Raw genomic sequence first — 15,695 nt, 5'->3', positions numbered from 1 at the left:
TGTTCAGTGCCTTTAGGATGTTTCACATCCTTAGGGGAAAGCTACTTTGCCATTATCCTGCCACACCGCTATCCAGATCAAGTAAGGCAAACCTCCACTTTAAGTAAAACCATAATATGAGAAACATAATAATTTAAGAGATGGTGAGTATTTTTGCAATTAGATCACAGTATTCAAAGCAAGAAGTATTTAGCTTAGATAGGTGCTTAGGAAACAAAATATCCATTGTCGCCAAGAGAAAAAGAGAAACTGGTCTGAGATAATTCTGAACAAGTGAGCATGGGTTAGGTTTTAATCTTACTCCCTAAAGATAATGCTTAGTCACAGATGCTACTAAGCAACACAAGCATATCTGAGTTCTTCTGAGCTCACACTATATGAATGTAAATAATGGTCAAAATGTATGTAGAGAGGCCATTATAGGCTCGGGAACAGATGATGATGAACTATTAAACTAGACTGGGGTGGGTGCAACGGAGATTCAAGAGCTACTTGAATGAGAAATGAGAGAATCTGTTGAGTGACTAACTATGGAGGCAAGGAAAAAGGATAAGGATGGATCCAGTATTTCCTTCTTGAACAACTTAGTAGGGAGTAGTGACATTTACTAAATAAAACAAGTTAATAGAGAAATCTTTTAAATCATGACATCTGGTAAAGCATGAAAAATAATTGATTGATTTGATGAACATTCAATATAGAAGCAAATGCCCAATAATACATCTTTTTTTGTGGGATAAAAAACAGACACATTAGCCTCTAGTTTTCTTGACCATAAGCCCCAGCACATTAACACTTGACAGAGGCTGCCTCTTCTACAAAGACATTTGAGATTTTTACTCAGTTTGGGAGGCTTTTATTCAGCATCAGTGAGGCACTGACGTAATTCCACTCCAAAGCTGCGTGTCCTGCATTGACATGCTGAGTGCAAAGAGAGAATGATGATGACTTTGGACCCCAGGGGAAACTCCATTTCCTTCTAGCTCCCCAATAGACATAACTGAAACATCTGACAGAGATAAGGAAGTTGCACGATGAGAAGATGGCTTTCTTTTTCCCTTTGCAGGACTAGGCCCTCTAAGAAATAGATAAGCTCTCTGAGGTACTGCTGAGAGCAGCCAGATGGCTACATTGAAAGTCTAGCCCCATTGAAATCAGTCCTCAGGAAATTATTCCAGCTATCTTTTCTGACTTCTTTCATGGCTTTTGTCCTCTCAATATTTCCCAAGCTGGTGGTGTTTGACAGTCATTTTCAAATGCATGCCTACCCGAATTTAAATTTTGATCTCTTTTCTCTGAGTATGCCAAGTGGTATCAATTACCCTTCTTTTACAGGCTAAATTGTCAGCCTGGGTCTCATTTATTTATCAACTTCATTTTTGGTGAGTCTTTTCATTTTGGCGAGTCTTTTCATTTTGGGGGAGTCTTTTCATTCTAGCACAGCCTAGGCTATCTATCTCTGACAACTCCCTAACTCTCAATCTCTGATTACAATCCCATCTGGAATGTACCAGTCCCTTCTCCAGGATTCAATCTTAGCTAAAATCCAAGAGTCTTAGCTAATACTCCAAGATGGGAGGATTGCTTGAGTCCAGGAGTTTAACAACAGCCTGGGCAACATAGCAAGACCCTGTATTAATTTTTTTAAAAATCAAATGACTGATTTATTATTTAACTATAAACTTAGCAAATGTGTTAACACTGTTTAGTATTAATACTAACAAAGCATAGTGCAAAAAAGTACATAACAATACATTTTAGAGAAGTAAAACATTAAAGGTTATGAAAAAAAGAATGAATTAAGATTTTCTTTTCAAATACAAAAAATACATATATAATTATAAAATATACATCATATACCTCATTCCAGCTATTGGCTTTCCATGAAGGGCATCTGACAGATCTACAGGCTTTGTGAGTTGGAGGTTTCTGTACTTGACTGCAATTTGTGTCTTCTAATTTCCTTTGGAATTGGTCAATGCAAAACACTTCACGGTACTTTCTACCTTTACCACAAGAGGCTGAGCACTAGAAAAGAAATATGAATGCACTTGATTCATTTTCTTCTTGATTAATTTAAGCTTATCTTAAAGAAGTACAAAATGCAACAATCCACACATAATTGCTTTGATATTTTTATTAAGATATACTCTGGTATTTCTAATTAGCAAAATGTTAAAATTTACCAATCTGCTCTGGACTCTCAATTAATGTGAATATTACAAGGTAATATGATTACATTTTTATAATTTATTCTACAAAAAATGTATTGATTGTCTACAATATGCCAGGTACTCTTCTGACACACCAATGCTTTAAATCTTTTAAGGTTAGACTATCCTCAACTAACTCCTTTTATCATCCAATAAAACTTGCATTCAATTTTGTTGTATCAATACCCATTTTATTTTTATCTCCATATGCTTTTCTATACTGTAAAGTATGTTTTCTATGTTAAAAATTTTTAGTAATCTCTCAGTGCAGGAAACTGTGATTGAGAAAGCAGAAAATTTATTTTTTTTAGCATCATTTCAATTCAGGTTGTTTTTTGCATCAGTCTGGAAGACGTCTTTCTCTACCATCGGCCCTCCGATTTATTTAGTAAACAAAAAATAACTGAAATGTTTTTAAAAATATAGGTAAAATAACGATTTGACTTCATTTGTCAGTCAGTTTTCATTTTATGAGTGAGGACAGTGCAATGTGGTAGAAAGCACTTGGGCTCTGGCATTGAGTACCACTTCTGCCACTTACAGCTGGGGAAATTTAGGCACATTTCATAACCTGTCCAAGCCTTGATTTTTTTTTTCATTTATAAAACATGAGTAGTAACATCAACCTTACAAATTTGTTATGAAGATTAACATGAGATAAAGAATATGAAATGTCTAACCCAGACCCTATTCCACTTGGTAAATCCTCAGTAAACATTTAGCTTCCTCTTCTACCATTTTCCTTCATATAGTCTCAGAGAAGATATTGACAATTTTAGCATGGTATATGTACCAGGGGAAAGCTAAGCAAAGAAGTCATGGAGTCCAGACAACCTTTCTCACTCCAACAGTTGGCATATGGTTTCATTTAGAAACTACATTATGCATTTTATGCATATTGTGAATTCCTAGAATATTAGACTATACGGACTATTTGATACTCAAATAGTTTAAACTTTTAAAAAATGAACAGTCTGGAGATAATTTACCTTTTTATATTACCAGCAATATGTTACAATAATGCATTGATTATTAAGAACTATTAATGATATCTTAGATGTTCTCTACCTCTCCTCCACCTCATTAATACTTACAGTCATTCCATGCCACTTAGAACACACTTGGTTCTGTGAAAATCTCTAATGGATCTTCATATGTTGTATTAAGATACATTCTTTCCTCCTATTGATCTAGACCAACCTATATGCTTTACCGTTCCTGACCATGTACCTTGGGCACTTTCCTTGCCTCTTTCTTTTCTTCATTGTTTACTTTTCAGAGTATAACCTATTATATACTAAAAAAAATCAAATATTATTGAGTGTCAAATATATACTAGGGAGTGTGCTGACTACTTTGAGTATGTACATGTTCACACATGGAAGAATAATCTTCCCCAAAATAATACTTTGAAACTGTGACCTTCCTTTTGAACAAAGGAAACATTGATTACTCCCTCTGCTAGTCACTTTATTAAAAGGTAATAATTATTGCGAATAGTCACGCAAGGATTCATTAAACAGCATCTCTTGCTTTTGCTCTTGATGTATCCTCAAAGTGCTTATAATCTAAATGATACACATCATCTATGAAGTGAATTATACCAGTGTAGGTCTTAATATTGCACTCAGTGAAGATCGGAAAAACAAAAACACTACATAATACTAAATACCATTAAAAGGATACAATAAAAAATGTGATGGAATTTAAAAATTCACGAAATGTAGCCATTTCTTTCTAGGATATTTGTAAGTGCTCAAAGAGAAGGTAATATTTAAATTCATTCTTGAAAGACAGGTAAGTTTGTTGACAGACAAAGGTGAATGGTCTTATATCTATGTTTGATATGACTTATCTAGACATTGTCCAGGTGTGTCTGTTTTGTAAAATTCCCAGAGTTCTTTTAACAATGCCAAGAATCCAAGAATCAGCCAGTAAATATACAGTAACTTGTTGATATTTCTGATAAGAATTGCCAATTCATTTACAAAGTTATGTAACGTAAGAGGGGACAAGTTAAATTCCAAATTCTAATTAAGAATTCAGCAATACATTTCCTCTATAAGCATTATCTATGAGTGGAATGTAAACTCACACATGTAGTACACTGCCAAAGTTAAGAATTATTTTTCAAGAAACTGAATAGTCTTCTACTCTATAACTTTAGGTCATCTTTGCTTCTCTCTCTTCTTTGTTATTTTAATCAACATAAATTTATTTTTATCAACCTTTATATTTTATAATTTATAAGCATATTTTTATGCATTTTTTGCTCAAGAGCTGACAATGGCTCTCTTATTGTCTTAATAGCAAGTCAAACTTACACTCCTTGCTTTCTTGATCCACCAAATTTTAGTCAACATGCCTTCCCAACTTTATATTTTGCTGCTTTTCGCCATGCAAACCTTTGCTCCCTTTAAGCATAATTGCTTTCTCTTTAATGTGACACATTCGCTGAAACACGGGGCCTAACTCATGATTTCCTTTACCTAGACTAATCACTTCCTCTAATAATTATCCTTAAAGCCCTAATTCAATCCCATGTCTAGAGTAAATACACATCAATCTTTCACTTCCCCGAACTGTCCTGAGTCCTACCCTGTTTTTAGCACTTCATCATTTTCTACATTTTCAACTTTAGTCACATGCTTCATCTACGCAGCTTCCTGGAGGTCAAGCCCTTTTAGATCACCCATATCACATACAAAGTGGCATGTGTAATAACTATCAGCTGATGGACGTTGATTAATGGTATAAGCAATTTTTAATTTGCTTTTATTAAACTCTAAAATAATTTACTTAAAAATTTTAAATTCCATGAAATATATTCATTGGTTAAAAAACCAAAAGTCCTCTAGGAATGATAGAAAAAATACAAAATCAAAGAACTACAAAATAAATTATGCTTTAGATATACTTAAGTAAAGCTCTTTTTCTCCAAGGTCTGAAGAGGGTAAGTACAGATTCTATCCTCGAGATTTAAAGAGGAATAAGTCCAGCATTTTATCATATTTGATGAAATTCCATCTGGGGATTTCTCTAAAGTAAAACAGGACATGTTATGCAAACAGTTATGTTTTAGTTGGAATGAGGCATCCATAGAGTAAACAACTAGTGAAATGATACCTTCCTTTCAAACCACAATACATTCTGAGTTGTAAAGATTCCACAAAATAGCCCATTTGGTATGAATATTCAAACATGAAGTGTTTTCTTCTGGTATCCCAGCAATCTGTTGTTTTTTTCCCTCTGTTTTATAACCCTGACACCATCATAGTCTTCTGAGGTTTTATTTAATGCTGTGTAATTCATTTCTAGCATTCTCATCAAAAGAATTTTTCTTGACAATCAGCCCTAGTTCCCTTAATTAGTCTTAAACTCTTGCTGAGATTTTTTTTTCCCAATGACTACTATGGAACAGTAGATACAACACACAACCCATTTCAGAAGTAGTGATACTAAATAAACATACAAGTGCCCCGAACTGACAATTCTTATAAATTAGGTGAAGACAGATGTCTAAGATAAAACAGGGAATCTGAAACAAATGCAAAATTTGCAAACGTTGAAAATGTAGTCCCCTCTAACATGATAACTTTGGAACAAGTATATTTTTATTTTTAGAGAAAAGCTGTACATAATTATAGAATAAGATTACTTCTCATTTTTAGGTGTGGATTTTTTTGTTTATATACAGGATACTACTGACTTAATTTATGGGAGTCTTGTGGATTAATTCTGGAAACTTAAATTGTAAAACAAAATAAAATAAGGAAATAAAATTCATTTAGCTTCAGTTCTAGGATGGAAGTCTTGTTTCTTTAGGCTGCCCTAAACTATTATATTGATCTGGCACTGTATCCTTTCTGACAGTATGGGGAAACATACAGGTACTGGTTAGAATTAATATGTATCCAAACTAGTAATTATATATCCCTGAAAAGTAACTGTTACAGTAGTCATGCATAAACTGTGCCCTTTATAGATTTGACAAGCTGGATAACTATAAGTAAGTTATTTAACCTCACTAGACCTTCATTTTTCATATGTAATATTGGTAAAATAACACTTATTTCATATACATCTCTGGGTAAAGGTAAGATGAAAGGCATTTTTTTTAAAGAGAGAAATAGCCAAACTAAGAAAACTCTAAAGACATCTGTAATGCTATAGCAAAATGCAAAATAAAATAAAATAAAATAAAATCAATAAAGAACTAAAAGAGTAGTGCAGAACATCACATTGATTAGATTCAGGGCAAGATTGAAAATGTCTCCCATAAAGCAAATGGAAGAGTGAAGATGAGACAGATAGAGAAGAGATGGAGAGTTGACATATGAATGTTGTTTCCTGGAAAATACTCTGTTCATTCCCAGCTCAAGTCATCATATCGTTGCACATGCATCATATCATTTCCTCCCACTCCAACACATTCGCTCATTTCATCCCTACGTACTTTTCAGTGGTGAGTTTAAATCTCATTTCCTTCTCAAAACTCCCTTCTCTGATGGAGGATATCTGATGTCCAATTTAGACGAGATTAGGTAGGGTTCTTACAGACTTTTTTTTAGCACCCTTTCTCCTTTGCTATACTCAGTACACCTGTAATTGTCTGTTCTATGTCTCTTTTCCTTTCCAGACTATAAAATCTGCTGAGAACAGACATATTGTAGGGAAACACACACACGCACACACACACACGCACGCGCACACGCACACACAAACAGCACCCAGAATCACTCGTTTTTAATTTAGTGTGTCACGAATCATTCTACCTTTCTTTTACAAGGAGGAAATAATACCAATGCAGCATGAACCATAGGATCTTGCATCAATTTACTGACCAATGTTTGTCTGAAATAGTAGATATTCCTCTGGCACCACATGAACCGATTTAGATGGTACATTTCCAATGTAATAGTTATTTTACATAGTAATGATCATCCTCAATTTTAGCTACAAAAATCCTTAGTTGGCTATTTGAAAAAAAGGCCTGAAGTTTGGTGTATAAAAAATCAAGTGAAATTAAAATTAAGAGTAAGCATTATTTAACCATTGGATCTTTTAATTAAGCTTGGCTAGAAAAGTAGCAAATATCCATTTCATTTGCTACTGCATAGTTTCATCTATGGATGAAGCTATATATATATATATTTGTTTTTATGTTAATCATCTAAACTTTGGTAAAACTTCTAAAAGAATATCAAAACTAATATTTAATATGCTAAAAATTAGTCTTTGAAACACAATATTAGAAAAAGGGTTGACATCAACTGTAAGTTTTATGCTAAATATTTTAGTGAGTATTAAGATAAAGTTGATTACTGAGAGAGACTTCAAAGAAAACCTAGTTTACCTTCATACATGTTTCCTTCATATAAATTATTGTGTTATAATTTAAAAGTTTCTAAATCTGTACATAGCCTAAATTATTGCCAGCTGAACAAACTTTCAATGAGTGAATTTGACAATGACTCTGTTGCTGAAGCAGAGATTGTTGAGTTATTCCAGGTCAATCAGTAAGAACTAGAAGTATCTTACAACAGCTAAACTACTGCTCCTTAAACATGCCTCCACATTTGCTGGTAAGAAAAATATTTTAAATTAAATAGAGGCCAGGTGAGGTGGCTCATGCCTGTAATCCCAGCACTTTGGGAGGCTGAGGCCAGAGGATTGCTTGAACCTAGGAGTTTCAGACCAGCCTGGTAACAAAATGAGACCTCATCTCTACAAAAAAAAAAAATTAGCCGTGCATGGTGATGGTGATGCACATCTGTGGTCCCAGCTACTTGGGAGACTGAGGTGTGATGATCCTTGGAGCCCAGGGGACGGAGGTTGCAGTGAGCCAGGATCACCCCACTGCACTGCAGCGTGGGCAATAGAGCGAGACCTCTTCTCTAATAAAAATAAAAATAATAATCAACAAATAAATTCAATTAAACATTCCAAAATTTGATAATATAATTGTAAACATTTCATATGCTTTTTCAAAAACCATTTTAGGGATGGTTAAAAATTATGGCACTTAATTTTTTAAGCTACCATAAATAACCTAACTAGACGTAAACTTCATAATTATCATTTTTCTCCCTCAACCATTTTATTTTAGTCCTCTATTGTTGTTATTAAACACAAAATGACGATAAGAAAATATAAAACTGAATAAAAATAAATGAGGTGGTATTATTCAATTTCACTTTGGCTTTTGAAATTTTCTGATTTTTTTTAAAAACACAATCCTTAAGAAGTCATCAAATGATCAGATAAAAACAAATTTTTACTTTATTACTAGATATGTCACTTTTCTTTGTCTGTTTTCTGACAGCAAGGTGCATAAGTCATTGTTGAAAGTGTAAGCGCTTATAACCATATGGCTGGGTATCATGTCTATCCTATTGCTCATTTTATGCCAGGTATTAGCTAATTTCTGCAGACAACCAAATAAAGCATGCTGAGGGTTCATGCAACCTTTTTGTTTAGGTAAAGGTAAACTTAAGGAAACACACATATTATACATTACAAATTCAAATCCACTTTCTCATTACAAACCAGAAATCATTTCCCTCAAGATAGGTGCAACTTCATAAGATGTATCATACAATACATAAAATAGAGTGGTTTTTATTTAAACATCCACATATTATAATAGCTAAAGATAATCAGATGTTGGAGTGTCTCTCTTGGAATAATTTGAGAGGATTAGTTGTGTTTTCCTTAGTCTTTGGCAATTCCAAATGTATCGATGAACTTTTCAACATTAGAATATGTATTATTTATCCTGTTTTTTTTTGTTTGTTTGTTTGTTTGTTTTGAGACGGAGTCTCGCTGTGTCACCCAGGCTGGAGTGCAGTGGCGCGATCTCGGCTCACTGCAAGCTCCGCCTCCCAGGTTCAGGCCATTCTCCTGCCTCAGCCTCCGAGTAGCTGGGACTACAGGCGCCCGCCACCACGCCCGGCTAGTTTTTTGTATTTTTAGTAGAGACGGGGTTTCACCATGTTAGCCAGGATGGTCTCGATCTCCTGACCTCGTGATCCGCCCGCCTCGGCCTCCCAAAGTGCTGGGATTACAGGCTTGAGCCACCGCGCCCGGCCTATCCTGTTTTTATATATTTTCAAAATTAAAATATTTTATGCATCTGCAGCAAAGTTAAATTAAAATATTTTAGTAAAAAACACATTATAGCTATTTTGCTAAAGAATTTTTTAAATGATGTTTGATTATATTAAATGTCTTTAGAACACTATTATGAAATAAAAGATTAGTGTATGAAACAACATATTAAATCAGGAAATGATAGAATTTCAGGTCTAAACAGACCACAAATTAGATATTTTGAGAAATAAAACACTATCATGTGTATGCATCCATGTATATGTCTTTCATTTTTTTTAGAAGCCTATAATAACGTTCTTTAAATAAAACAAAGAGGCTATATCTAAATCCAGAAGCCAATGATACTTGTAGATCCAAGAGAAAAGTCCACTATAGGAAAATCTTAGATAAGAGTTCATACAACTACTTTGTAATTAAGGGAATTCCCTAGAATGAAGAAACCTTTTTTAAATTGAGCGTCTCAGTTAGTAGCAAAGTAAAACATTAAAGTAGGTATAATAGAGTAGTAGGATGTATTTCTGCTTAAAACAAAAAAAAATTGACAAAATATGCATATTAAGAGTAGAGTGTCAACTCTAAAATAGTGCTGCTACTGTTCATTTAATTCAATGCACATGTGCTCTAGGGAGTAAGACACTAAATCCATCAACAGAGACCCCATTCATAGTGCTTCCTGAAAGATTATACTTATAGTTTTAAAGTTTAATGGAGTTTGAAAATGTCCTTTTTAACTTGTTACAGGCGTTCTTTGACCATTCAGCTCTAATAAGCCAAGACAGCATTTGGTTTTAAAAATACTTATCACTGAAATATTTCACTCCATTGCATTGCATCTAATCATATTTAAAATTTGTAGCTACAGACTTTTAAAAATTTAAAAATCAGATTAATTTGCAAATATGTTTGACTCTCAAAGGAAAAAAACAAATGATTTACAACAAATATATCCAGCAGACTTTCATTAAATTAATATCATTGTAATAATCATATATAATTTTATATTATTTTGAGCATATATGTATATGTACATACACTCTTAATGAATTTACAGTTCTTGGCTAATCCATGCGCTATGAGAGAACTTACATGGAATTCATCTAACTCAATTGGAAGTAATAAAGATAATTTACTATAATTATTAATATTTTCTTTATTATAACTTTGGAAAAGTTTTGTGATTAGTTTCACTTTCAAATATAAAACCTGAGGGAAAGCTGCAGTAACTTATGCAAATATCTTGTACAGAAATACTCACTTATCTCATTTTATAATATTATTTTCCACAAATAACTATTGGAAAATCAGAACAAGAAATCATCCTAGTGAGTGGGAATTAAAGGACTCAATTGATTGGATTAATTTTCTTCAATAGTAAGTTTTGATAAAGAATCATTTCAAACCTGCAAACATTAATTCTTGAACTTGAGTTTATTTTGGTAGAAGCAAGAGTAAAAGTAAGTCTAACTCAAGATGTGAGCACTATTTGTAGCAAAAATACTCAAGAAAAACTGCCATTCATTTGAAGCTTGTAATTTATACTTTTAACTTTCTAATAATATTGTTTGTGTGTACTACAAAGGGGAAATGAACATTTTGGACTCCTCTATAAAATCTGTTTAGCAAGTGGAACTCACCTAAAGAGTTCCTGTTTGGAGTTTTTATTGACTCATCCAGTAACATGAACCTTTACAAGTATAGGGTGACATGGAGAAAAATGGTATGGTTAATATGAGAATAATGCAAGTCTTGTCTATTTTTAACAATTTCTTTAGGGCCATTATTGCGAATTTACTTTTTCTTAATGTTTTTACACAAATCAACTGAAACACTGCTTTTGCAAGAATGTGCGCCACATATCATTATAAAAACTCCACTCCCATCCTACCCCTGGGAGCCTACATCCAGAAGCATGACCGTCTGCCTTCCTGGACTGACAAATGCAGAAAACTATTCAGTGTGAGTAAACCATAAAAAGATAAAGAGATCAGAAAAATATCTAAAGCATACCTTTTAAAAAAAAATATTGTCTTTTAAGGCATTACTTACTATGGTAACATTTACAAATTCTTAAAATCGAGTGCCAACAAAATAGCAGGATTTACCATTTCAAGTTTCCACAAATGTTTTATGTGCTAGCTGTGGGAGTTAACAGCCATAAAGCCAAGAAGTTTGCTTTTAAGTAGGGTTATAAAGGCCTAAAAAGGAATATGCACAGAGTACTCTGAGATGAGAAATAAATGAGTTCTATGGATGCTTTGAAAAGAGAAACGTCAGAGTTGAGATTAAAAGACCACACCCATTGCACATATTAATGTCTGTTTTCCATATGTAAAAAAGTTGAGGGAGAGTGTTTTAGAGATTAATTTCATATTTCAATGAATTTAAGTTAATTTCTAAGATTTTGCCTTTAATCACACAAAATTATTTGTATCAATATTTAAGTCAGGGTTTCATCATTTTCACTAGTGGAGAGTAGCAGATGGAATAATAATCTAGTAGTAGATGGGATTTGGTGTCAGAGGCCTACAATTGAATCTCAGCTGTCAGAAGCTATGATAATCATAACACCCACATCTCAAGGTGGTTGTGAGATTAAATTAGATAATGTATGAATAAACCTGAAATGGTTCTTGACACAATAATCTAAAAGCATACTAAACCTCTATTCCCTTTTTTTACTTCCTTTCTCAAATCCTGAGTCTGTCTTTATCAAAAGACAATAAAGATAAACTATCCCCCCCAAAAAATATACTGTAGTTATGACAGAAATGTAGATCCTATATGGACAAAACAAAAATCGAATACTATGACACTAAAACAATAAGAATGCAGACAAACCTTTTGATAATTAAAAAATATAACTAAAACAAAGAATTCAATATAAAGTTTAAATATTGATAAAGTTTCCCATCAAGTAAAATCAAAAGACAGAAGTAGAAATAGGAAGATAAAAACAAGAAAATTAGAAGACCAATCCAAGAATCCCAATATTCAACCAGAAAGAGTTAAAAAAAAAATGGTTGCATAGCAATTATCAAAGTGTAATACAACCAATTTTCCCAATACAAATCTTTTTAATGAAAGAGCTTACAGAAAGAATGTCTAGCAAACTAAATTTTAAGCACATTCGTAAACACTAAGTCACTTCACCAGAAACTGTAAGAATGACAGGGATAAACAGAAAGGAAATACCAAAAGCTTCAGTGGAACAGGCATGGAAACAAGGGCACGTACAATAGGGAGGGAATTAGAATGCATTCGGATTTCGCAATAATAGCTCAGAATGCTAAAGTAAAATAGGCAATGCTTTAAAAATTTTGAGGGAAATTATTTTCAAGCTAGAATTTTATAGGTTGTCAATTATTCCAATATAAGGATTGACTAAAGAGAGTTCCAGGTTTGCACAGAAGGAAAATTGTACCTCTCATTTTTTTCATTTTTAAGGAAGGTACAGGCAGGAAGAAGTGTTTTGGTATGAGAGGGTAAACCAAAAAAAGAGAAATATATGTGATGTAAGAAAAAGTTATCAAAACCAAAGACCAGTGAAAACACTTCACAGGATGAGAGACTGGTAAAGCAGGGTTAAAGTCATCTGTGCCAGATCGGAGGAGGCAGATTGAGGGTGGAGGGGTCTCTGGAAGGAGTCCAAAATACAGGAAATACCTGAGCGTTTAGAAAAACCGTTTATAGAGATTTTACATACCTGTTCAAGCACTTGAGAAAAAAAAAAAAACAGTGATTAAAACATAACAAAACTAAGCAAATTTTAAAATAAGGCAATCCACGGCAGGAAAAATTAAGAGTTGTGTAAGAAAGGACAGTACACTACTTGGCTCCACACTGACATAGCAGCACTGCTGACTTAATCAAAATTGATTTGGAATTAATTTGGAATTCTCAACCTCTATAAAAGGGAGTCAACAGGTAAATTTATTTGGATATACCCAGAAACAGCTGAATAAGCCTATTATTTGGCAATATGGAGGGTAAATATCAAAAGACACAGATGAAAGGATTAGAGATTACTTCTAGGGGAGGAAAGACTTGGATTTCTGGAAAACAGAAGGCAGAGAGAAACAACTGTGTTCAAATATTTGCCCTGTAGGGGAGGAATTTGATTGATTCTTACTTCAGAGTGCAGAATCAGAATTGGAAGCAAATGTTTGTTTAGTTTTCCTAAGAAGAAATGGGCTATATTGTATTATGTATGGCCTCCAACTTTAGGAAGTTTCACTAGGACACAACTGAAGCTTTACGCACTTCAATTGAAAATTGTCTTCAAAGAATTTATGCTTTGTGTAGATAAGAAGGGATAAGAAAGAGAAAACGGGAAGTCTTTCCCAATTTTAAAGATATGATAAAAAGAGAGGGAAAATGATATCTTAAAAATATTTCAAGAATCACAATAATTTAACTCTTTAGATACATGCATTATTTATGGACAAATGAAAGCATATTGCATTATTGTTGTTTACTCAAATGAGAAAAATGCAAATTCTACCTGAATTACGGGGCATCCTTTGACAGAAAGGGATTCTGCCATCGTTTAGTCTTCAAAATTATCAAATCAGTGTCAAAGTTTTATATTGCCTCTTTTACTATGACATCAGGTGTCTAAATAAAACCTTTAAGTTTTCCCCAGACTTTTAAATTTTAGCTTCCGATAAAATCGGTTTTCAAAAAGCATCTGTTTTCTTTTCTTTTTTTTTTTTCCAGAAGAAGTTTTGCTCTTGTTGCCCAGGCTGGTGTGCAATGGCACCATCTTGGCTCACTGCAACCTGTGCCTCCCCGATTCAAGCAAGTCTCCTGCCTCAGCCTCCAAAGTAGCTGGGATTACAGGCACCTGCCACCATGCCTGGGTAATTTTTGTATATTTAGTACAGATGGGGTTTCACTGTGTTGACCAGGCTGGTCTTGAAATTCTGACCTCAGGTGATCCACCCACCTCAGCCTCCCAAAGTGCTGGGATTACAGGCATGTGCCACCACCCCCAGCCCAGCATCTGCTTTTTAATACCATAAGCTAAACATCTTTGCAAGTAACGTCTCTTCTAAAAACCTTTATAGAATTCTTCTAAGCATGAAAAATAAATAAATATAAAAAACATTTCCCCAATCTGTAAGAATAAGCAACTATTCATCACAGTTTTCTCCATATTTTGACTTTAAAAATAACTATGTAAAATTTTCAGAGCTTCAGAGTGACACAGAAAACTTTAGAGAGAGCATTTAATAAAATACAAAGAAATCTCTTAAGGTACCTCCTCAGTGTATACCATAATATTAAATCGCCTACTTTACCATATATGAATACATGGAATATCTTATTAACGCACTAGAAATTTGAATAAAATGATGACATTATAAATGAGAACTCTAAACTCAATAAAGGCAGAAACCAGTTCCATAAATGTTTACTGAATAAGGAAATGAGCCGATGCTATGTAGAAAAAAGCCATAGGAACAAACTTGTATATATAGAGATAATCAGGCTTCCATATGCTTTCTGTATTTCTACTCAAATTATTTTTATACTTTTTTTACATTTACAAAGCTTCAAATTGTCTAACACTTTTGCTCCAGAAACGTTAAGATCTGATATACTATTTTACAGCTACTCTTCAGTAGAGAGAAAATTCAGTTGCTTGAGCATTTTTATTTAAAGGGTGCGGTTTTACAAAGTTGAAATGTATACATACAGCAAAGACCTTTTAAATATGCAATCTACTTTATCTGAATGGCGCAGAGTTGAATGATCTTTAGTCCCACAAAAATAACCCTGAAAGGAAAGCTGCACGTAATAGATCTCTTTTTCAAGATTTCTGTTGTTTTGTTCTGACTCTAAGGGATACCCTGTGGATCAACAGAGACAAGAAAGTTCTCCTGATTTCAATTGATTGACACCTTGCCAATTTTATTTTATTTTATTTTTTTACAGTAATTAAGAACATGTTTACTAACGCTCTTGTAAGCCAAACAATGAAACAAAATGAAAACTACTGAAAGCAGAACCAAGAATTCAGCGTTATGACAAAGCTCGTATTTTAAGACGGTGGGGAAAGGACTATTTAATAAATGATGTCCTTGCAAGTGTTTAAGCTTTGTTAAGAAAACATTAACTCACTACACATATATCAGAATGTTTTCAACATCAAATGTTAAATATAAAAAATAATTTAAAAAATTAAAGTTCAAAGGAAAAACATAGGACAGTCATTGGATCTTTAAAGTCACAATCAGCACTTATCCACACACAATAAAGAGAGGCCAAAAACATGAGCAGACCTTGCCAATTTTAGATGAGAAACGCTGACAAGGAGACAGGATCCCATTTGAGCCACTATCCGTGAGCCAGCTCCCTGTCACAGAA

The 15,695-nt window shown here is 33.5% G+C and overlaps 1 protein-coding gene across 1 annotated transcript in view; it reads right to left on the bottom strand.

The window, feature by feature from the left end:
- LOC112617288 (A disintegrin and metalloproteinase with thrombospondin motifs 20-like) overlaps positions 1-15,695 on the bottom strand; it is a 204,921-nt gene that overhangs the window by 46,983 nt on the left and 142,243 nt on the right. Inside the window, exon 29 of the mRNA XM_025374034.1 lies at positions 1,861-2,028. Coding sequence (XP_025229819.1) covers positions 1,861-2,028 — 168 coding nt within the window. The remainder of the gene's footprint in view (positions 1-1,860; positions 2,029-15,695) is intronic.

This window comes from Theropithecus gelada, unplaced genomic scaffold (genome assembly GCF_003255815.1).
Source record: "Theropithecus gelada isolate Dixy unplaced genomic scaffold, Tgel_1.0 HiC_scaffold_15989, whole genome shotgun sequence".
NCBI classification, from domain to species: domain Eukaryota; kingdom Metazoa; phylum Chordata; class Mammalia; order Primates; family Cercopithecidae; genus Theropithecus; species Theropithecus gelada.
The sequence above is the reverse complement of the archived record's forward strand: the minus strand, read 5'-3'. Positions and strand labels throughout refer to the sequence as shown.